A 22,122-nucleotide genomic window follows, 5' to 3' on the forward strand; every position below is an offset into this window, starting at 1 on the left:
GTCCCCTCCGGGCTGAAAGGCTTCTTTCAAGAAAAGCAGGATAGAGGTGTAATCCTTAAAAACCTCGCTGTAATGCTCTCATGCTTCCAAGGATCCACTTTTTTAATCCTCATATACATGTAGAGGATTCATAAATCCGGCTTCAGCCTGACAAGACAGCAAATCTACTAATATTGTGACCGGGTGCAAAGAAAAAGAAAAAATAACAACCCTCATGTTTACATATTTGGACGGAGACGCAATGATGAGACGCATTGATTGAGGATCATAGAGAAACAAGCGATTTATGGAATTATAATTCTTGGACAGACAAGATTGTAATTTTTTGGGGGGCCAGGGTAAGAAGATTAAAAAACAAAGGAGACAAACAAATATACATTTACACAGACCTACTCCTGAAAATGCATTGAATACACATTTAGAGCCAAAACTGTTGTAAGCGATTAATCAATTAGTTATTTGCAAGAAATTTTACAGGTAAATATTTTGATATTCAAGTCACCTTCACACAAAAATTCAACTATTTAATCTGCTGCATTTCCTGTTTTTCATTGAAAACAAGATTAATCAAGAAAATAATAGGTAATTTATCCGTTAACTGAAATAATGGTAAACTGCAGCCCTGCACACATGCATCATCGCATGCAAATGCACTTTCTACTAATTGTTATATTTTAAAAAGCACAATGAGGTTCAGTGAATGCGTCACAGTTGTGAGGCGGTGACACCACACTGTGGTTCGAACTTCGTTCCACTTTCCCTCTCATCTTATCACATGACTCATGTGTGTGTGTGTGTGGGGGGTGTCAGATTTGACATATTGTAGTTATCAAAAACAGTGAGGTCATTTCTGCAACACTCATTACAGAGGAAAATAAGAGCCAAAGAGAAGAAGGATTCAAACCAGAAATACATTTAATTTTCTAAAAACCGGAACCTGCATCGAGTGAAAATGTGAAAAACTAAATTACACCAAACTTTAAATTTATCATCCCAACTCATCCAGAATCTCTTCATTTAATTTTCCTCCCTGTTCCACAAACTTCTCGCTCATCTTACGTTGACTGCTCCTAACAGGCGGCCGGCTGGAAGGACTCAGCCTCTTTGTAGCACGTGCGCTCGGTCAAACGTCAATAAGAACCGTCACAAGTCCCAAACCGCTGAAACACAATGATGCCTCTCTCCTCAGCTGCACAAAGCCCCGCTGAGTGGCTGCCCCATTCTGGTGGGGGGGACAGGCTAAAAATACCACTGGGACCTGCCGCTATTGACTAAACAAACTGAAGCTAATGGGAGGCCACAGTGCTGCGCCACACACACAAACACACACACACACACACACCCGGCATACACCCACATACATGGATACACACCAGCTTGCTACAACACCTCCCTAGAGAGTGAGATATAATCAGAGAGATTGGTGGCAGACTAGGCTAGTGAGACAGCCTGGTGCACAGCCAATAGGGAAAGGGCTAGCAGGTCAGGCCTCATCATCACAACATGTTTGCTTGGGTGGCACACTTCAGCGAGGAAGGGGGGGGGGGGTAAGAGGGAACGAGGGAGCGTGTGATCAGCCACGAAAAAAGGTTGAAGAGAGTGAGGGAAAGAAAGAAAGATATCATTCAATTATTTAAAATGTAACCAAAATAGAATCCAAGAGGGCGAAGTAGAAATTTGTAAACAAGTAAGAGAGGGTGATATTGAAAAGAGGATGGAAAAAGAAAGGCGAAATGGAGGAGGGAAGATCCAGGGGGGGACAGTGGGTGTTTTGGGATTGGCACGTTCACAAGTATTTCGAGAAATGCCTGCGTGAAGCCAGAAGCGAGGATACGGCCTGAGCAGAGGAAGAAGGAGGAGGAGGAGGAGGAGCAGTGGTCAGGGCATCGCAGCCAGGTTCGCTAGTGCATGATACGAATGCATCTGTGCGAAGCGTGTGGCCGGTGGGTGGGTGGCAGCCACGCTCCAATCCCCCCGGGAGGTTCCCACAGCGAGCCAACATCAAGAGGGTCAACTATACCCAGGAGAGTATTTTGGATGCGGCTCCAGTCAATCCCTTGTGCTTTTCAGTAATATGTCTAAATGTGAACGCGTGGTGAAAAACACCAAAACAATCAGCCGGGGTAAATTTGCGGAATAATCTAATGGATGCTTAATGAATAAAACAACATGTTTGAAAGAGGGAACCTGATGCTGAATAAACATCAACTCAAATCTACAGTGAACAAGTATTCCTCTGTCTCACTCTCCACCCAGTGGTGACCTGCTGTAACTACATTTTTCTGTTGGCCGTGAATGTCCCTCCACGGTGTCCTGGAAGCTTCCAAAATGAACACATTAACACTTCAAGGCTACACAATTTCAAAACTTAAATTTTTCTCGTTTCAAATTTATTTGCACTTACATACATCCAAAAGCTTTTGTCTTTCCTGATCACCACTGTTATCTCCACCAAGGAGGTTATGTTTTAAGCCATGTCCATTTGTTTGTTGGTTGTTTTTATGTTTGTAAGCAAGATTACACAAAATACAACTAAGCGTATTTACAAAAAACTGCTGGAAGGATAGAGTATGGACCAGGCCAAATCCATTACATTTTTCGTGCACATCCAGATCAGGAGGTGGATCCAGGAGATTTGATACTTTCCTTTAAATTAGGTTTTAGAAGTATTTTCAGTGAATAATAATTGGATCTTGATGAAATAAATCAGGGACATTTAGGAAAGTAATATGTATGAGTGTGTGAAATTTAAATTTAATGAGCCTAGTGGGCCTTGGGCGGAGGTATGCGCTCTACTGAGTTCTAGTTAACAAAATCCTGTGAGACAGATAATGTTTCTAATAACAAGCATTAATAATTAAAATGGGGGAATGAATGTAAACACACTGCTCGTGATTATGATGCCCCAGTATTCCAACAAATAAGACTATAATGGATTGTTCATGATTGATATTTAAATTCAGATGAAATAAAAGAAATCTTACAAAATGGAATCCAAGAGGGCGAAGTAGAAATTAGTAAACAAGTAAGAGAGAGTGATATTTAAAAGAGGATGGGAAAGAAAGGAGAAATGAGGGAGGCATCTGTGTGAAGCGTGTGGGCGGGGGGTGGATGGCATGGTGGCATCAGTGGCATTCTACTTTAAAATGTTCTCCTGTATTTATATTAATAACCTAAACAATCCACCTATGTCATTATTTATACCGCTTATCCTTTTTGAGGAGCCAGGCTGAGGTCTGGATCTAATCCCAGCTGACACTGGGCAAGAGGTGAGGCACATGCTTGACAGCTCACCCGTGTATCGCAGGTCATACAACATAAAGACCAACCACCATTCTCACTCTATTAACACCTACACTCAAGTTACAGTCCCTGATTAACCTATAACTAAAACAATGACATGTGCACCATGTGTCTGTGTACTGTTTGTGTGCATGCAGTGCTCTCACTGGGAACTTTACCTTAGCCAAGACAGCAACATACTTCTTGAGAGCAATCAGGGCTTCTCCTCTAATGATGGTGTGAGCTGCCACCTCCACACGTAGGGAGTAGTGCAGCGTTGACTCCAGGTCCAACATGTACACCCTGGAACTGGACACACAATCACACTCATATAAATATATATTAATATATACAATAAGAAAAGCTGACAAAGATAATTTATGTTTCTTATCATACCTGTTGAATGGTCTCCAGGGATCCTCTGTGCTGTTGCTGAGGACATCTGTGGCGACCGGTGGAGGCTTTCCTGACCGCACCACCCCCGGCAGCCTCTGGAGGGCGTAAGAGTAGAAAGTACGAGCCTCTTCGATGCTGTGAGAGAGAAGCACAGGTGAGACTGACCCTTAGTTCACTAAACATGTACTATCAGACCTAAAGTAGTAGCTTTTTGTGCCTTTTGTTAAGGCCAGGTCCCTTGGTCAACTAAGGAAAGTCTGAATTTTACGGAATAAAACAATATTTCAAAAGGTGCTTTTTATTATTTGAAACCTTTCCTGTTTCCACTGAGAAATGGTTTGTCAACACTGGGATGGGAAAACCTGCCCCGACCTTAATCTCATCGAGCAACTTTAGGACAGCGCCCGACTTCATCGACCAAAAGTAGCTAGAGCCAAATTCCAAAATTCCACAAAAACCTTCCAAGAAGAGAAGTCATAGGAGTGTTGACGGCCCAAGAGCTCTCATCCTGTACTGTCTATACAATTACCTGTAAGTGTAATGTTCAGTCGCCAAGCACATGACATTATAGTTTGCAGGTAACTTGGTCTGAAAAGCTTTGTTGTCAGAACGTGTCTCCTGCGAGGAACATAAACAAAACGCACCCTTTTCTCATTTTTAGTCTTTTGTTTCAGCCGTCGCCTGCCATGGAAAAATATTTTATGACCTGTATATTTTGTGGCCATATATTTAACACACTTATGGGATTGCATTTTGAATACCGAGCAGATGGTGCCAAGGTAGCGAGAGAGAGAGAGAGAGAGAGAGAGAGAGAGAGAGAGAGAGAGAGAGAGAGAGAGAGAGAGAGAGAGAGAGAGAGAGAGAGAGAGAGAGAGAGAGAGAGAGAGAGAGAGAGAGAGAGAGAGAGAGCGAGAGAGAGAGAGAGAGACACACACACATTTAGCCATGTGATAACCCTGCAACTGGAACCAAGGCCAATAATGCTTTCTCTCCCTCCCACCCCCCACCCCTGCTCTCTACCTCTCTCTTGCATCCTCTCTCCACCCCTCACATCCTCCTCTCATTTGCTTTCTCCCCTTGTCACGCACGCCGCGAGACAGAGTAAGGGAGAGAGAGCATCGTAAAACTGCAACAGGATGGTAATAAGGAGGATGGATACTCCGGGCCCGCGCTCACTCACACCAGCCCGGGACTCAATTACACCTGCGTGTCTGGTGGGAGTGTACAGATGTGAGGGGAGAACCATTCATCCAGCAGTCCCCCAGGGCTGTCGGGCAGGCAGGCGTCAGGGTGGGCTGGGAGGGAATGCATTCACCTGGGACCAGTACACATTACATGCATGACGGATGTGAGACGCCCCTGCACGCTCTCTCTCTCTCCCTCTCTCTCTCACACACACACACACAGACGCACACTCATACACAGACACGCGCTGCACACGCTCTCCCAGGACCAATCAGACATTCAGTGATGATGGGAGGCCATCTGTCGCCGTGTGCGGCTGGGGCTTGTTTGGCAGGTGAAGCCAGGAAAGCAATGGCATTGTTTTCATGCAAGAAATTAAAAAACCTCCCCTCTGTACAGTGATGGAGATGAGGGGGGTTGGAAGGGGAGAGATGGAGGGTGAATAAATAAATCGGCAATAAATCATTTCCTTTTTGCATTTGTCAACTAAAAAGAGTCCTCTTTGCATGCCAAGTTATTGAAACGGCCAAACAAAGAGGCAGAAACAGCAGATGAATTTGCAGGGTGAGGAATGATCAGCGCCGCTTTATGATGGTGAATAATGGGAGTGATTTTGATGCTCTGATCCCATTAAGAGGCCAGATGTTTAAAAGTATTCTCATGAATAGGGTTCAGATAATGAGCACACACCAAGGCGCTTTTGAGGAGAAAGCAAAGTTGTTGCACGTGGAACAATAGAGAGTGAAAGGGAGTAAACTTTGGTGTTTGTACGTTTCACATCGAGCTAAACAGAATTTATATTCAAGAGGAACTGGTACGGAACAAAATACAAATACGAAATAACCAAAATAGCTGTTCCCCAGCCTCACACCTCCGCCCTATTGCTTTTAAAGGTGTAGTTCCTCAGATTAATTAAAGGTCCTATACGCAACATTAGCATCAGTTTCAATGTATCTGAAATTTTGGTTGTCTAGCGTCAAACCTTTACATGCCAACAGCGGTTGGTGGAGAGGAGCACTAATGTCAAATCTTGTTTTGCTTCTATTTTGATCACTCCTCCTTTTCTACTCAAATGAGCATGCTAACCAGCTAGCCATGTCCCGTCCTGTCTCATAATACCAGTTTGCGATAGTGAGTCTCTGAAGCGTCCAGTCTCCTCTGAGTCCAAGATGTCCTGTATATAAATATGGACATCTTGACAGCTCCTGGCTTCATTTCTTAATAGTGGGAGGAAGTGTAGACGCGTCATCCATCTTTATATACAGTCTATGGAGAGGACGCAGAAGAGGCGCTGCCTAGCGGGTGCATACTAACCTCTTAGTCAATACAGTTGTTGATGCTTGTGCTGGCGATAGCGGAAACTTTGATATATTATATTGTCTTATATTGTGACCTGGTTCAACTTGTACTAGTCTCTATTCTAGGTTAATAATAAAGTCGTACATAAAGTTTTTTCTAGAATTTACGAAAATAGCATGTTGCACTTGGAACACTGAACAATTGTGTGTTAACAGCAACAACATTGTTTTTCTACCCCATTTGTAGCAGTGAACTGTCATGTTCACCACATACCCCAATTGGCAATAGCTGAGAATATAAAGTGAAGATGACACTACGCACATCCTGAGGTTGATCATACCGTCTGTCTTTGGTTACTGTTACAGCTCGACTCGATTCTAATCTATCCTCCTCCATTGGTGTGTTTACATAGTGGTTTGTCTTCTTAAGAGCAAGCAAGCGGACCATAACAAAACCTTCAGGCACCAGTGCTGACTTCATTCTCATGTTGCCCTCATTAGTAGTTCAATGTCAGAGAGCAACGGAAACACTGTGCAAGTTCAAATTCCGTCCTGGCACTCACAATCTCAATTTATAAGCTTCATATCGCCCAAAATGTTGGTGATTTGTCCTTAACCTCCCTTTTCACAGAATGCCCGAAAGTTAAAACTCCTGCTAAAGATACGACTTCTCTCACCACAACAGCTGCGACACAACTCATGGGAAGGTCAACAGATGCCGGTCAAGCAGAGTGTGTTCACAATCTCACTCACACAATCCTCACATGCGGATTTGACTGCATCACTCCAACTCATTGTGGTTTTGGTTACATTTACAGGAAATATTATCTATGCACATGAAAGCCGGAACAAGCAAGACGTATCCATGGTGACTGTCCTTGACTTTATACTCTGTAGTGAAGAGAAATGGACGACAATCTATTTCTTTTGTTTTTCAAAAATGAATAAAGAATACATGCAAATCAAAACACAAACCTACTAGACACGTACTGTAGATAAAGATAAATATAAAACAAATATGTAGACATGTATAATAAATGTGTAATTTTTTTATCGTAAATCTATATATGACAACATCAAATTGAAAACTTTTTATACATATTTTAGAGGTTACTGCGGTCGGCATGAAAATATAAAGCATTTATTTTTCAGTGAAGGTTTAAAACACAAACGCCGCAGATACTCACACTTTGAGTCTGCTGAAGTTGCCTCCAGGATAATAGAGGAAACACGATGGGAACTCAGTCACTCCCAGTTTGGTCACCAGTCCTTCTTCTGTGCTCAGGACCCTCCGCACGGCAATGTTGTCAAACTGCAACATGTCCAGGGTAAGCTGAAGACACACAAACACACACATTTAAACATACTGACATTCCATTTGTATTGTATTTGTATAGTTAAGTTTTTCTCTCCCTGTGGATCACTTTAATAGGTAACTGGTTCAGTTCAAGTGGATCTAAAGTGGACTGGTTAGCTATATTCAGCTGTTTTCCTGCCCCAAAAGGATTTGATATCCTAGAGACCCACACATCTCGGGCTGATGAACACACAAGCTGTTACCTCTCGGCCTATGTAGGAGCTGGCCTCTTCAAAGATCAGGGCCAGGTTCTGAACATTGTTTGTCTCAAAGAAGCTGTCGAGCTCGGCTTCGCTGCAGAGAGAGGAGCAGACAAACCATGTAAGACACATCATTTGTACTGCGACTGGAGTTCAGTTCATCACCAGTAAAGCTTAAAGGGATTAAATATTGATCTAATAGAGATCCAAAGGAAGAATGAAGTAACTACAGAATTGAATGGACGTACTTTATCTTAAAAAAGCACATGCTGAAATTTAATTGAACAACTTCCTTAGTATAAGCGTCTTTCTGACATGAGTCAATGTGGCTCTTTCTTCAATCTCCAATCTAAAATTCCAGCTAAGATGTTTTCCAGTGAGAGATCTGCTTTCATGTTACTGTACTTTTGGATTTGGTTTTTCTTCTGGGAACTTCATTACCATTATTTTCATAAGAACAAGAAAAAGAACAGGAGAAAGTTGAATCTAAAAGGAGCAATGGTACTTCCCCTTTAATTCTAAAAGGAGAAATAAGCTTGACTCACGACTTCCTCTTCCTGCTACACCATCATGATGATAAACTGCACGTACCATGCATGTGTGTGGTTATGTATATGAGCCGAGCAGAGTTATGAGCCAACAAGATTCTTGCTAGTGGATACATGTTGGTCCGTCAGGAACCTCACAGCTTCCAACTTATAGACTTGAATTAATTGAATAAACAGACCAATCATTGATTAAATCTTACAGTTTACTGGTTATTCAGATGGTAAATAAAAAAAATAAAAAATAATCTTCTACTTGTCTACGTGACTACTTGTGTCTGAAGAATGTGTGGATTGCTTAACACCTTGGAAACGGCCAACAAGTTCTTCAAGTTTATAAACTTATTTATAAACCACACATGTGAACAACAACAAAGAAGATTCTGTTTCACTAAAAAACCTTGATTATAAATTCTTCATTGCAGATAAACCAGGTAGGATGAACAAGTTTTCTGGCTTTACTCTTCACCAAAGACTGTTTATAAAAAGCTCTGTTCACAACGTCCAAGCACACAGACAATGAAAAGTGACAGTATATTGTAAAACTGTTTTAGGAGGACTAACCAATGACGAGGACTAATTGTGAAATAGTTGCGGAGCATTAACACAGGACAAAGAAACAGCTCATTCCAAACAGCCAGGTTTAGAACAGACACTGCACTAGTTATAGGTTAATGTCATTGATTTGATAACAGAGCTAAATATGTATAATGACTGGACAAAATGTAAACCTTGAACTTCCAGCCACTTTATAGAACCTAACTGAACATGTTTGTGTATCGTACCTGGTGGGCTCCAGCGGGGGGCAGGCGGGGGGCCAGGGCACGTGGGCTTCTAGTTTGTCGATGATCTTGTGACGGAGACCTCGAACATCGCGAATAAACCCTGGAGGTCAAAGGGCAGCACAGTTCACTGATTGTTCCTATGTTGGCTGATATACCTGCATGACTGCATCAGATTGTATACATTCTACTCTCAGAACATTAGTTAAGTATGATATGAATGGTGCAAAGTCACATGCCTGAGCTGAACCAAGTCAGTTTGAATGATTTCCTACATGTCTGATAGGAAAATGATTGGTGTGCATGTTGCTAATCTGACGGGACGCCTGCTGAAACTGCACGTTCGCCATTGGAAGACAATTTAAGGTGGAGTCTGCTTGTGTGTACCTTTGAAAGGCAGGCCGTTGGAGTCAGCCTTTTTGTAGGCATGGAAGAACTGTGAAATGCAAGAAGAGAGAGAGTTTAAGTCAGAGAGAGAAAGAGAGAGAGAGGGATCAGCTCAGACGGGCCTCACACGACCACGAGAGGAGTGAAGTGATGTGTAATGTTTGGTTGTGGCAGCGCTCCTCTCTGCCCGCCTTGACCTCCCAATCCTTCCTGGTTGAAATTATTTGCAGATGTTAGAGCTCGGCTGTGGGTTCAAACAGAATGAGATCTTTGTTTCTGTCGCTCTCGCTCGACGGCAGAGAGCGGAAGCAGAAATGAGAGTAGAGGCCTGAGCACACACTGCTGCTGACGAATCAGATAAGATAGAAACACAGATGTTGAAAACTGGGGCTTTTCTGCAGAGTAGCTGCAGATCAGGCAAAGGTCAACTTTACTCACTGGGAACACATGATAGTATCTACAGTCACATTGTCATCTACAGATGAGAGCTTCTACAATGAATATATATATAATAAATAAACTCACAGAAAACTACTGCCACCTACTGACAGAAAAGTACATACCATGACCTGAGACTAACAATCTGAGCAACAAATTATAATTTAACAACTCATTATTTCATCTCCGAAGCAAAAACACAGCGTCTGCCACACTTCTTTATAACTTAATAACCAATCATGACAAAGAAATGAAATACGTCCTCAAATATGAAGGTCACATTTCTTTCTACCTTGATCTCTTACATGGTCCCTGTGGAATCTAATCATTGGAAATCATCCCTGCAAAATTAATTTAAACGTTTAATGGCCTCTTTGCATAAAAGATGCTCAATTTAAATGTTGTAAAACAGAGAAGAGTAGCAAAGCCTAACTCATCAGAGTGTGAAACTAGACAAATATTTATATCAATAACGAAAAAGATTATTTAACTGTCAAACTTTGAAAATAAATGTAATGTAAAATGTAAAACACATGCTCCACAGCATAAAAGAAAACCTTTTTTAAAGCAAAGCTGTGAATTTTACTGATTTTGTGACCAGTTCAGAAAATGTATGGTTTGTCATACAGTAACAGTGGTAGGAACCCATTCCGTCAAGCAATGAGATGTGTAAGTTCATCTAATATTGGATAACATGAATCTGAGCCTTCACAACAATGTAACCATGCCGATAAAGATGAGCATAAGCAGACAGCTCACTGTTACCTTGATGGTCGGATACCCTGAGATGCTGTAGTCGATGCAGACCTTCCTGTTCACAGGTTCAGCGCAGTCTATCGCTGCAAGGTCCACAGCTGGCTTCCACTCTGAAGAAAAGACATCAAATAAAGGGAAATATTTAGTCTACTGCAGGAGAGGAGACCCTCCGGCCTCCAGGCCAAACATGACCTGTGAGACAACTCACTCATACAAACACTCTCAATTAATTTGTATTTCTCAAATACAAAAAAACCAACATAAAATGATAGACTAGACGTGCCTCTGGTTAGTTGGTTCTGACCTGTCAAATCTCCATATATATGTGTCATCGCTGATAAGCATCATGGAAACTATCAAGACGCAGATATTACGAGAGCAATGGAGAAGATTTTTTGTACAAAGCAACAAAGTGTGGTTAATTTGTGGGGAAGTGCTGGCAGAAAGGAATGAAGCCAATAGCGAGCAAGTCTGCAGCTTGAAGTATAGTAAACTAGATGAGTTGGAAAAAGTTAGGTCTCTTTCGTTTGTGGTCAGGAAAAAGCTTTAGCGAGCTAAAAGCTAAGAAGCTAAAACTTCAGTCAGAGGGAGAATTTGTGAAGGAGCTTTGTTGCTGAGACAGACCTGATGCAACCGGACAAAGTAAAACAACTTGTTCCTACTCTGCCAGTTCAGAGGCTTGATACGTGAACATATTGGCGAGTTTGCAAAGTGAGTCAGATTTTCACTCATTTGGTGAAAGGTTTCAGGACGTTAAGCAAACAAAAGGAAGAGAACATGTTTGTTAAGCTGTTAACTGTTGATCAGCTGACGTTCCTGACAACCTGCAACACAAAATGACAGATCTGCGAACAACAAAGCGATCAAAGCTCCACACAACAACCTCCCTCTGCTCAATATCTATAACCTGTATGTACAGTACGTCCTGAGGATGTTTCTCTTCTGAGGATACATCACTGAGGTAGAACTGGGCAATTAATTGAAAATGTATCGAAACTGACATTTGTTACCTCTAACCAACTGAATCTTGCTAATGTCGGTAAATACTTTCCCCGGTGCGTGTATTCACGAACTGTTGGGTTTGCGCTACGTTCATTTTGCATGTTCGTGTGAGTGATTAGAAAAGAGCAGAGGACTGTTTTTTTTTTTTTAAGTCATCGCCCAGCTTCAAAACTCAAAAACTAATTTAAGCCTGACGTGGAAAACCAGCTGTGAATAGTATCATCATCACTACCATCTGACATTAGATGCCTTGCTAAAGACATGTATGCTCTAGTCTACAACATTGAATGAACTGTGTTTTGATTGTTGAGGTATGGTGGCCCTGAAGTGCAAATAGGAAAACGCAACAAGTGCAAATAGGAGGACACAATACCAAATTCACAAAAAAAGATGAACAGTGGGTCCATCCAATCAGCAATAAGCCTTGTCTATAGCAGGTATTTTCATTAGAAGTTTATGTTGTTGTGTTTTCAGATTTGCATCTCTGTTTTCACATTTGCATCTCTGACGGGCCTATGAATTCACTTCATGTCCCATCAGGAAGTAGTTGTTGCTGATACACTCACACAGGTTCATGGTTGACTTGAGCACCTACACCTCATTTCTCCCATAAAATGTCAGCAGGAACTCTCCCACAGCTCCAAGGCAAGGCATTTCCATCGCCTGCCAAGTTACCATTGTTGACTGTGTGTGAGACTGAAATACCCCATGACTGTGTCAGGCCCTCTGCCATCACCAGACTCTTTGCCCCTGACTGTCATCCTAATTATATTGATTCTCACTGCGATGTGATGTTTCTCTCGGTGCACAAGCTCCAGAAACCGAACTCAGAGGACACGATGGTGAGTTTTTGACCCGACGGTGTCGAGCAGAATAAAAACACTCATTAGATCTCATGCTCCGATTAACAGACACAAACAACAGCTCCCTCACTGTTTACAAGCACGTGATGGAAACATCAGGGAGGTGAAGCTTAACAGTACCCAGTAGAGGACAATAATTTAGTACAATAACTCAAGAAGTGTACTTAAATACAAATTTGATGTACTTGAACTCCACTTGAGTATCTGAAGCAATTCTATACTTCTACTCTACTTTAGCAAATAGTACAATATTGCAGTTTTCCCTCCACTATATTAATCTTTAAAATTTGAATACCCTCTCTGCAGTGAAAATCCTGGATCACCAAATCTGATGGTGGTTAATGTGACTTTAAGTGTTTAAGTGTTCTCCTCCCTTCTCAATGTGAATCAATTCTTTAAAAAGACTCTTCGATTGGCTCTTGAAAAGTGGACTTTTTAGAGAAAGGTGGTTCTCGCAGCAAAGCCACTCTGCAGGCATTCGATGATCATTCATAATATGATGCATTAAACTAGCCCACAGTATGTAAAGTGGTTCAAATGAGCCCAACCTTGAATGTCAACAGTACTAGAATGCAACAACCTCTAGAAAATGAATGCAGCAGTAATATTAATCAAAAAAAAACACAATTTAAAGTAGTAAACACTGACAGGGGACTTTTTACTGCACTATGATAACATGTTGACAATAATACTTCAGTGAGGTATAGTAAGTTGATACTTTGCCCTCCACCGACATTAGCATTACATTGGAGCTGGACGATACATTTATAAAATAATGGGCAAAATGATATCAAGATCAAATCAGTAGATTAATGTCAGATTATTGTTTCTTTTAGTATTTAAATACTGGTATTCACTCTTGTAAGGAAGGTTGTGGTTTTAAACTCAAAACATTTGACAAATCTTAGATTATTAAGTTTACCCCTCAGCCCGACATGACAACTACAGAGGAGTGTGAGACTCGTTATGGCTTGTAAACTGATACGAGTCCATATAGTACAAATCTTTACAACCTGTACAGAAACTTTATGAATAGTAGTTATGATTGGCCACTTGCAGCAGGAGGCCCACACACCAACCTTTAATATCAATAGCCAGCCCTCTGTAGACCGGAGAGAACATCCTGCAGTGGCCGCACCACGACGCGTAGAACTCCACCACCGTGGCCGCGGAGGAGTTCACCAGCACCGCCTCCACGTTCTCCGGAGTCAACAGGATGATCTGGTCGGAGGAGGTGTACAGCCCGGCCTCCGCAGCCCAGGGTAAGGAGAGGAGACACACGCAGAGCCAGGCGGCGAGTGTGGCCGCTTCTCTGGGAGGAAACCGAGACGTGGCACAGCCGCAGCTGCGCGCCATCTTCCCCCCGAGTCCGAGCTGCTGCTGCCGCCGCTGGAGGTGGAGGTGCTGGAGGAGCTGCTGGTAAACCCGCGGGTCCGAACTCGGCAAGTTTCCGCTTCAATGTCAGTAAACTTCACACAACTTCTCCCTCCTACTCCTCCTCCTCCTCCTGCTAGCTGGTTCCTCCCACTACTGATGACCAGAGTTCCTGAAAGAAACACCCACAGTCAGGTTCAGTCACCAGCTCCATCCGCATGCACTTCTGATAAACACTCAGGAATGATGGTTTCAAGTGGCTGGAGAAGAACACAAAGTAGATCTATTTTTATCCCTCCACGATTCTCAGACAGGAAGTTACCGATGGTAAATAACTTCCTTAAACTTCTACATAATGCAAATAGAAACAGCTCAGTGTTCGTGTTTCCGTTCCAAAAACTACAAAACGTTTGGTTTAATCTACTGTCTATACACATACACACACAAAATAACTAATTTAATTCGTCATTTTTGCATTGAATTAAGTTAAATAATTGAAGTTAAATGAATTAAGTCAATTAAAGTAAGTAGGTATGACATTTTAATTATATAATTTCTGTTCTATGTTCTGCAAATTGAACACCTCTCTACATTGAGGTGTATTGTTGTTTAATCATCTTTGACTAAAATGGCCAAAATCCTAGATATTTTGATCCGGGAAGAACCGGGAAGCGCAGCGGCCACACACAAACACACAAGCACATAATCTCCTGTGGGGGGTGGGGGGCAGCTACAGGCTTGCGCAGGTCAGTCACCTGTGAAGACCAGCATCATTTACCACTGAACCAGCGCGGAGAAATGCGCTCCCTGGGCCGCAGGGATGAGCCGGCCCCACGCCACTACGCTGCCATGGGTGGAACCAGGACACCAGTGGACACAGGAGCTGGGTCCGAACTCATGGGTAAGTTTGGCAGGCTGTCGTGTTGGCAGGACATTGCTCAATTTCTAATAAAATGTCAATTTAGAAAAACAAAACTGAACCATAACCATTTCAAAGTAAGTATAGAAAAAAATTAAATTAAATTAAATCAAAAAATTAAATTATATTTAATTGAAAAAAACAAACGCGCACATCCTGCGCAGAAGCCCATTGCGCAGGAATTGCGCGCGCAGGTTTTTTATTTAAAAAAAAAAAAAATGTATTCATTTAATTTCATTTAATTTTTCCTTTTTCTTTTTTTTTTTTATATTTAATTAATTTAAATTGACATAGTGTAATATATTTTGCAATTAATAGGTAACCGAAGTCCTGCTAATTTTAAGAGTTCAGTATATTGCCGGCACGAAGAAAAGAAAGATTGGGGATCAAACCTGCAACTTTTGTGTTGAAGAATGACCACTCTACCCACTAGGCCAAACCGCATGCTGACTCACGAGAGGAACTAAGCACTATAAGAAGATGGACAAATTACTGTGTGTGTGTCCGTGTCATTCTATGCTGCTTTTTATACACACTTCAGAAAAAATATTTTCTACTTTACTACCTTACTTAAAAGTTACTTTTATATTTTTGGATTTTAGATACTGGAGGATTTAACATCCTTTAAAAACCTATTGTTAGAGAATAACCCAGTAGTTTCCAAACGAGCAAAGTAGAGGAGGAGAAGAAAGAACAATATAGAGATAAGAGTCACCCCGATTGTGGACAACATTAATGTTTATTTTTGTCGACATGACAGCTGATTTCAGACTCTTTATATTTTTTGTTATATATTTATATTGTTTTTTATAGCTTACAATTTTGTCTGCCTGTGTGTGCATCTGTATACAGTCCAAAAGTTATTGTGGATGTGTGACAGTTTGCGTGTGTATTTTGGGGGGCCATAATTTGAAATCTCGTCTAGGGTGCCAACATTGCCAGGGCCGGCCCTGTCTGGAAGCCATTTACTATAACAGAGGATTTGTCCTTGGCCCCTCGGTGGTGCAGTGGCTACAGCTCTGTTCTCCCATCATGCATTTTGAGTTTGTACACTGTTTTCTTTATCTGTTGGTATTGTGCTGCGATGTGACAATGTGTCAGTCACACCCACAACTCAAACACGCATCACCCTGCTGCTGCATTTGTGTAGAAACCAACTGCAGACCTCAACATCTGATTATATAAACATCAGTGTGAGGAGAGGCTGTTATCAACACTGGAACAACCCACGCTGAGAGCAGATTCCTTTAGAAACAGCCAAAGCTTTATTTACAAATTCAAAGTTGGTTTCTGTTAACAAATATATACTATGTACATATTTGCAAAGTAAACAGTGTTTATTTTACAACAATCGTTCAGGTTACAGATACAGCGGGTCAGATTGGAAAGACAGTATATTTACAACCATAAAAGAATTGTACAAGCCTTCAAGTGCACTTAGCGCACACTCACAGCACATTATTATAAATATTCATAAACATTTCATAAGACGAAGAAGGGAAGTCTTGCCGGACTGCGTTCATTTGATAATCAAATATTTTCCGCCTAGTTTAATTCGGTTATCAGGATCAGACCACACACTTTATCTAAAACTCTGTCCTAAAGCAAACGGCTTAAAGCTTCTTGAGAATGAATTAGAACTTAGAGACTAACAGTAGGAGTTGTGGATACATACATATAAAACAATGCATAAGACCAAGTACTGCATAGTTACAGAGGAGAACTTCACTTCCTCGCACATACAATCAATTCATGAGGACAATCCTAGAGGGGTTTGTAGAAAATGTTTCTTAAAGGTACTAATGGAGTTAGCATTACATTTACATCTGCCTACAGACCAAATGTACAAGTCATATATCGTGGACCAATCAGTATCCAAATGTTTTTTGGTCTTTTCTACATTAGAATATTTACAGTTTGAACATACACATTAGCAACTGTTAAAACACTGACAGTAGAATAGAAAAAAACCCATTGAGTTCTCAGTTTAAGGTCACTTCAGCTCCAAACAGTCGGTGAGGAGGATGACGCTCCATCACACACACGCCACGGTGAGTTTGTACAGTTGGTTGGAACAAAGCAGCGCTGACAGCGAGGGCCAGAAAAAGCCCTGAGATAAAGTCCTACGTGCTCAGTCTCATCAGCTCAGTGACTCACTGATCAGCCCAGGCCCTGGAGCTGGTCCATGTCTGTGGACTGTCCACAAACTAGGTCCGGATACCGTTATCAATACGATGACTCAACTGTGTCTATATGCACAGAGGTGGAGAGTGACAGAAAGAAGGAGCAGGTGACCTTTAGAATGAGTCTGTTATTTGTGTTTGTCTTACAGATATCTCATCAGGCACAGGGAAATGAGAAGGTATAAAAACAACCTCTACTACACTACGCTTTGATGCAGAGACATAAGGCAGAAACGGAAGAATCGGTCGGAAGAGCAGGATTATTTATAAAAAAGTAGTTTACAGCAGTTGAAGGAGACATTCAAAGAAAACAGGTCCAAAGGATGCTGAGACATTAACCAACTTAACGAGGCACTTAAACTGAACTTTGAGAAAGACCACCTCTGCTGTCTGGGCAACACGGTGATGACTGATCTCAACTTGTTGATCGCCGTGAAACCAAATGGTTCACGTCAGCAATCAGAGCGTTGCGCCACGCTGCTGCACGACGAAGTGGTTTTTGGAGTTGAGTAAACAAATTTTCAGCTACGGAAACTTGTTTACAGGGTAAATGGTGGTGGAAAGTGCCACAGGTGTCATCTGAGGTCCCAGACAGAAAAAGGACTGGAGAAGAAGTAAGGCTCAAATCCAGCATTTCAGTACCGTCCTATGCTTTGATTCTAAATCTATCAGGTCAAGCCAATTTCCAGTTTGTCTTTTCAGACCAAAGTGTGTTTTGAGTGTGTGATGTGTTTGTACAAACACATTGTTCAATAAATTATACTTGTTTTCAATCTGTTATCACTGGTACATGGTGTTAGTTGAAAATGTAACACAAAAGTGGGACACAGTGATTGTGTTGACCAAATGGACAGTTGTGTGGACACCACAAAATCATTAGTTCTCAACAGCACAACATTTAAATATTAAAACAATTTCCCCCATGTTTCATTCTGGTATCAATAGCGCTTTTTAAACCTTTGACATAATGTTATTGCCACTTTCACATTCACATTTGTGCTTTTACAGTTTAATTAAATTGTCTTTACACAATGTTAAAATTATCTGTGTATCTATATGTTGACGAGATCATTTACAATTTTGAACGTTCTTTTTCTCTGTGAGCGTTTCCTCTGAGTAACATTTGCCACATAATAAATAATATAACTAAAGAGGCAAATAAATTTCATATATTTATACTCAGTGATGTTCCATCCCAGTGCCGTCCGAAAGTATTTTTGTAATATAAGTGACGCTTTCATTGTTTTACAACACACAGTCGACAATAATTATGAAGTTAAAGTGCTGACTCTAAGCTTTAACAGAGTACATCTCCCTATTGGGTGAAGGGCTCGACTTTCTTTCTATACATCGGCCCTCTAAATTAGGCAACGCAGCAGGATAATGAAGCTCAACATACAGTTGAAACAAACTAGCAGCTTTGTAGGTCCACACAGGCATTACAGTTCAATATTCATTACAGTCTAAATCAGTCAGTTATGTTCCAAAAGTCCCTGTAAAGATTTTTGTTTTAAGGCAAGCTAACAGTCGCCTAAAATGGGGGGCTATGTATAAAAGGCTGCAATCCCATCACTCTTCACCCAATAGGGGAGTAAATCCTTCCAGATTAAAGCTTAAAGTTGACAGCTCAACTCATAGTCACGGTTTAATTTAATGTGCTGCATTACAAAATCAAAACAATCATGTGTCAGTCAAATCCCTGACAGACTACACTGTATAATTTTTCTGCGATTCTATTACATTTTTGAATCGGAATATACATTTAAGATTCAAAAAGGACAACCTACTTTTGTCCAGCCAGGTTTTATATTTTAGTCCCCTGTGGAACAATCATCTTAGCAGCAGTAATGGACTTTCAATGCAAACAAATGGCACAGTCCATTGTACTCTATAAAAAAATCTGCTCACTCTCCCACTGGCATTTACAAAATGACCAGTGCCGGAGGTGAGAAATGAGAACAGGAGAACTGAGACCAAACGGTGTTAAAAGTTTCAGGATCGCTCAGGAGGCATTTTGTGTGTGACAACATATTGTACAACCACGACAGTTAGCTGAAGCAAATTCAGCAAATTAACGTTGATGAAATAAGTAGGAGTAGTTGAGCTGAGAGGTAATGCTGGGATTGAAGGCATCTGAGGGTTGCTGTTGGCACATCAGCTGGTGGAAGACCGAGCAGTGACAGGTTGGCTGGAGCTCACAGGGCTGAGGATAAACTGCGGTTGAGCTAGAGGTTTGTAGTTCGAAAAATCTAAGCAGGAAAGCCGTCAAGAGGGGTCATCTCGTTTGGCCCTTGTGTCACAAATTTGTGTCAGCGTGTTTGCGGTGTCTTTAAGCAACGCATCAAAGATGCTGTCGGCCAGCTGCATCTTGACAAACAGCTCGTCCTCGTCGTAGTTGACCCACTGGGCCTCCTCCTCGTGGAGTTCCTGGACCTGAGAGAAAAACAGGGGTCACCTCTCACACAACTAACTGACATCAGTTGTTCATATCACTGTGAGTAAAGTGGCAAAAATGTCTCGACTGAAAGTTTGCATGTCAATTTTCAGTGTTATGCTAAATTCGATAAGACAATAACAGTTTCTCTTATGTTATCCACTACTGTAACATCCATATCTAATGCTCTGTCTTGGTGATGCTGGACATTCTATGAAAATGCTGCTCTTTAAAATATCGTACAAACTAGAATGGCCCGAGGAAGAGCACATATCTCTGCCACGGTTCCAACAGTTAACGCTACATTTCACATACTCATAAATATATTCAATATCAATACATGATTTCTCTCATCAAGATCCATCAATTACTCTGCGAGAGAATGGTGGAAATATTGAATAACAGACTATCTCATAATGTTCAAGAAAGTGAAGGAAAATTCCTGAATCTGCCACTCTCAAATTCAATGAGCTCTTTCCTGAACCATCCTCCATCCTTCCACCAAATTTCCTGTAAATCTGTTCAATTGTTTTTGTGTAATCTTGCTTACTGACCAACAGGGTGAAACGGGGTCAAAACAACCTCCTCGTGGAGGGAATAACTCAAACGTGTAATATTGGGACCTACCAGTATGTGATCGACTCTGTCCCGTTTCTTTTTGCCAAATTTAAGCATCTTCTGCCAGTCAGTCTTCTGGCTCTGATCCTTGGCCAGACCGTACAGTTTCAGTACCTCTGATGCGAGGAATTCCTGTTCAACAAAGTGAGAAAACAGTGTTGGTCATCACATGTAAGAGACATCACACTGCATTGTAATCTGGGTGACTGTAAAGACCTGTAAATATAAACCCCAATAATTACAACCCAAATTGTACACAGTCAAGTACACTATTAGTAACTTAAGTAAAGAGTGAAGCACTGTACCTGGACTTTGGTGATGTCTCCTGGGAACTTCACTCTGTGGTAAGAGGCCTTCCCCCGTCGTGCTTTGACCCACTGAGGCTGATCAGCGTTGGGATCTTCCGCATGGATCTCCTGCAGGATCTCCCAGGTCAGGTCATACACACCCTGCGGAACAACAGAGAGCGATGAGATACTAGAGCTAAAACAAAAAAATATATTTATATAAAATAAATTGCGACGAGAATGACTCCGCAATGATTACTGCTCAACCGCAGGGCTATTTGAATTCAATGAAACGTATCAGGCAGACTGAGGCAAAGCCTGAGTCGGATGTTCTCCAGTACGATGAGCACAGGGACGTCTCAGAGTTGTAACCAAAGGCAACTAAAATTGTTGTGTATCGTCTTGAAAACATTTGGATGCTCATGCGAGAGGAATCCGCTGAATAATGGGAATAATGGGAACTTGTCCGGCATTTAACCTCAGTAGACCCATTTAGATAAAGTGCTAGTCCAGCTGCCTTGTGCTCGATGCTACTGAAGCATTTGTCTGATTTTCACAAGCATGATTGGTAGGGGGATGCCAAGGGTGTCTGCCTGTTCTGATTTCAGTTTCACAATAAAAATCCACCTAGGATGTGTGTCTTGTCGTTTTTGTCACATAGTTTTTTTCACCTTTTTGTAGCTGCGGATGGAGAGGGCTTCCTGGTCCTGGCAGCTCGCATCTGTACCCAGATACTCATGCGAGGGTTTGGGCTTTGGCAGCTGTGAAAGGGTCACTCCTCCCCCCCTCCCCAGGCCACAGCCCTCCCAGATCTCCTGAGCGGCAGCGTGGACCATCTTCTCCACCTCTGCAGCTGAGTGGGGCACCACCATGGCCGGCTGTTCAGGTAGTTTGGGAGGTAGAGGAAGAGGAAGCTCGGGTCTAGGTGGAGACTTGACCTGCCCTTCTCCCCCCGGTGAGGAGACAAGCCCCCCCATAGGAGTGGATGAGCCAGACCTCCCCAGGCCTCCTAGCCTGAGCTCTTCTTCTTCCTCTATTTGCCTCTGTTTAAGTCTCTGCTGTTCCCTGCGGGAGCTGAGGCCATAGTCCTCATCAAACCAGTCGTCATCGTCACCGAGGTCTTCCAGCAGCTCACGGCTCAGTTCCAGCTCTGCTAGTCGCTTGGCAAGCTCCTCTTGACCGCTGGCCCCCAACACTGGACTCTCCTGAGAAGGAAAAAAGAAAAAAACAATTTGATGGGCAAAAAATTTAGAAAATATAAATTTCAATTAATTTGAATTTTTAACTGCATCATAACATATAAATCATGGTTTTAGACTTTGGATCTAGTCTTTAAGAGTTTTACTTGTTACTGATGTTTCAGACACAAAAGGTTTTCAGCAAAGAGCAAAAGACTGTTAACAGACACAGTTGGACTTTGGCTGCGCACATTCCAAAAACATGAGGGTTCTCCAGGTCAAATAAATAACCACTGTTTGCTAGTAACTTGATTATCAAAACACCACAGTTCAATCACATTAAAGACCAGCACTATCTCGCTTTAACATTTTAGATTGAAATGACGAAACACAACGAAACAAAACACTGAAGAAGTCAAAGTGGAAATTCAGCCTGTAATCGTTATTTAGACTGCAGATATTTGGTGTTTTATTATAAATTCAGGGTAAGGGGTGCTTCTCCCTTTTTTCTTATTTACCTGTTCAGTTTAAAGTAGGGCTCTGATATTTCCTGTTTAAACTCATATTTTGCTTTGAGTTCAAGTATGAATAAAAGTCACAAAATGACCTCAAGTGTCACAGTAAGGAACCTGATTAAC

At 41.7% G+C, this 22,122-nt stretch overlaps 2 protein-coding genes and 1 long non-coding RNA gene across 3 annotated transcripts in view; 1 reads left to right on the forward strand and 2 right to left on the reverse strand.

The window, feature by feature from the left end:
• Positions 1–13,969, reverse strand: part of qsox1 (quiescin Q6 sulfhydryl oxidase 1) — a 30,261-nt gene extending 16,292 nt beyond the window's left edge. The window contains exons 1-8 of the mRNA XM_061077587.1: positions 13,571–13,969; positions 10,636–10,736; positions 9,433–9,481; positions 9,049–9,148; positions 7,722–7,812; positions 7,349–7,494; positions 3,679–3,813; positions 3,462–3,591 (exon numbers count right to left, since the gene is read on the reverse strand). Of these exons, the coding sequence (XP_060933570.1) occupies positions 3,462–3,591; positions 3,679–3,813; positions 7,349–7,494; positions 7,722–7,812; positions 9,049–9,148; positions 9,433–9,481; positions 10,636–10,736; positions 13,571–13,847 (1,029 nt within the window). The 5' untranslated portion in view covers positions 13,848–13,969. The remainder of the gene's footprint in view (positions 1–3,461; positions 3,592–3,678; positions 3,814–7,348; positions 7,495–7,721; positions 7,813–9,048; positions 9,149–9,432; positions 9,482–10,635; positions 10,737–13,570) is intronic.
• Positions 13,970–14,046: 77 nt separating this feature from the next.
• LOC133010134 (uncharacterized) lies at positions 14,047–22,117 on the forward strand. The gene is made up of 3 exons (XR_009680675.1): positions 14,047–14,192; positions 14,602–14,766; positions 20,988–22,117. It is a non-coding gene; the product is annotated as an uncharacterized LOC133010134 (long non-coding RNA).
• The window catches only part of cep350 (centrosomal protein 350), a 31,063-nt gene continuing 24,967 nt past the window's right edge, over positions 16,027–22,122 (reverse strand). The window contains exons 34-37 of the mRNA XM_061077586.1: positions 20,978–21,511; positions 20,325–20,468; positions 20,029–20,151; positions 16,027–19,400 (exon numbers count right to left, since the gene is read on the reverse strand). Of these exons, the coding sequence (XP_060933569.1) occupies positions 19,233–19,400; positions 20,029–20,151; positions 20,325–20,468; positions 20,978–21,511 (969 nt within the window). The 3' untranslated portion in view covers positions 16,027–19,232. The remainder of the gene's footprint in view (positions 19,401–20,028; positions 20,152–20,324; positions 20,469–20,977; positions 21,512–22,122) is intronic.

Source organism: Limanda limanda, chromosome 9 (assembly GCF_963576545.1).
Source record: "Limanda limanda chromosome 9, fLimLim1.1, whole genome shotgun sequence".
Taxonomy (NCBI): Eukaryota; Metazoa; Chordata; class Actinopteri; order Pleuronectiformes; family Pleuronectidae; genus Limanda; species Limanda limanda.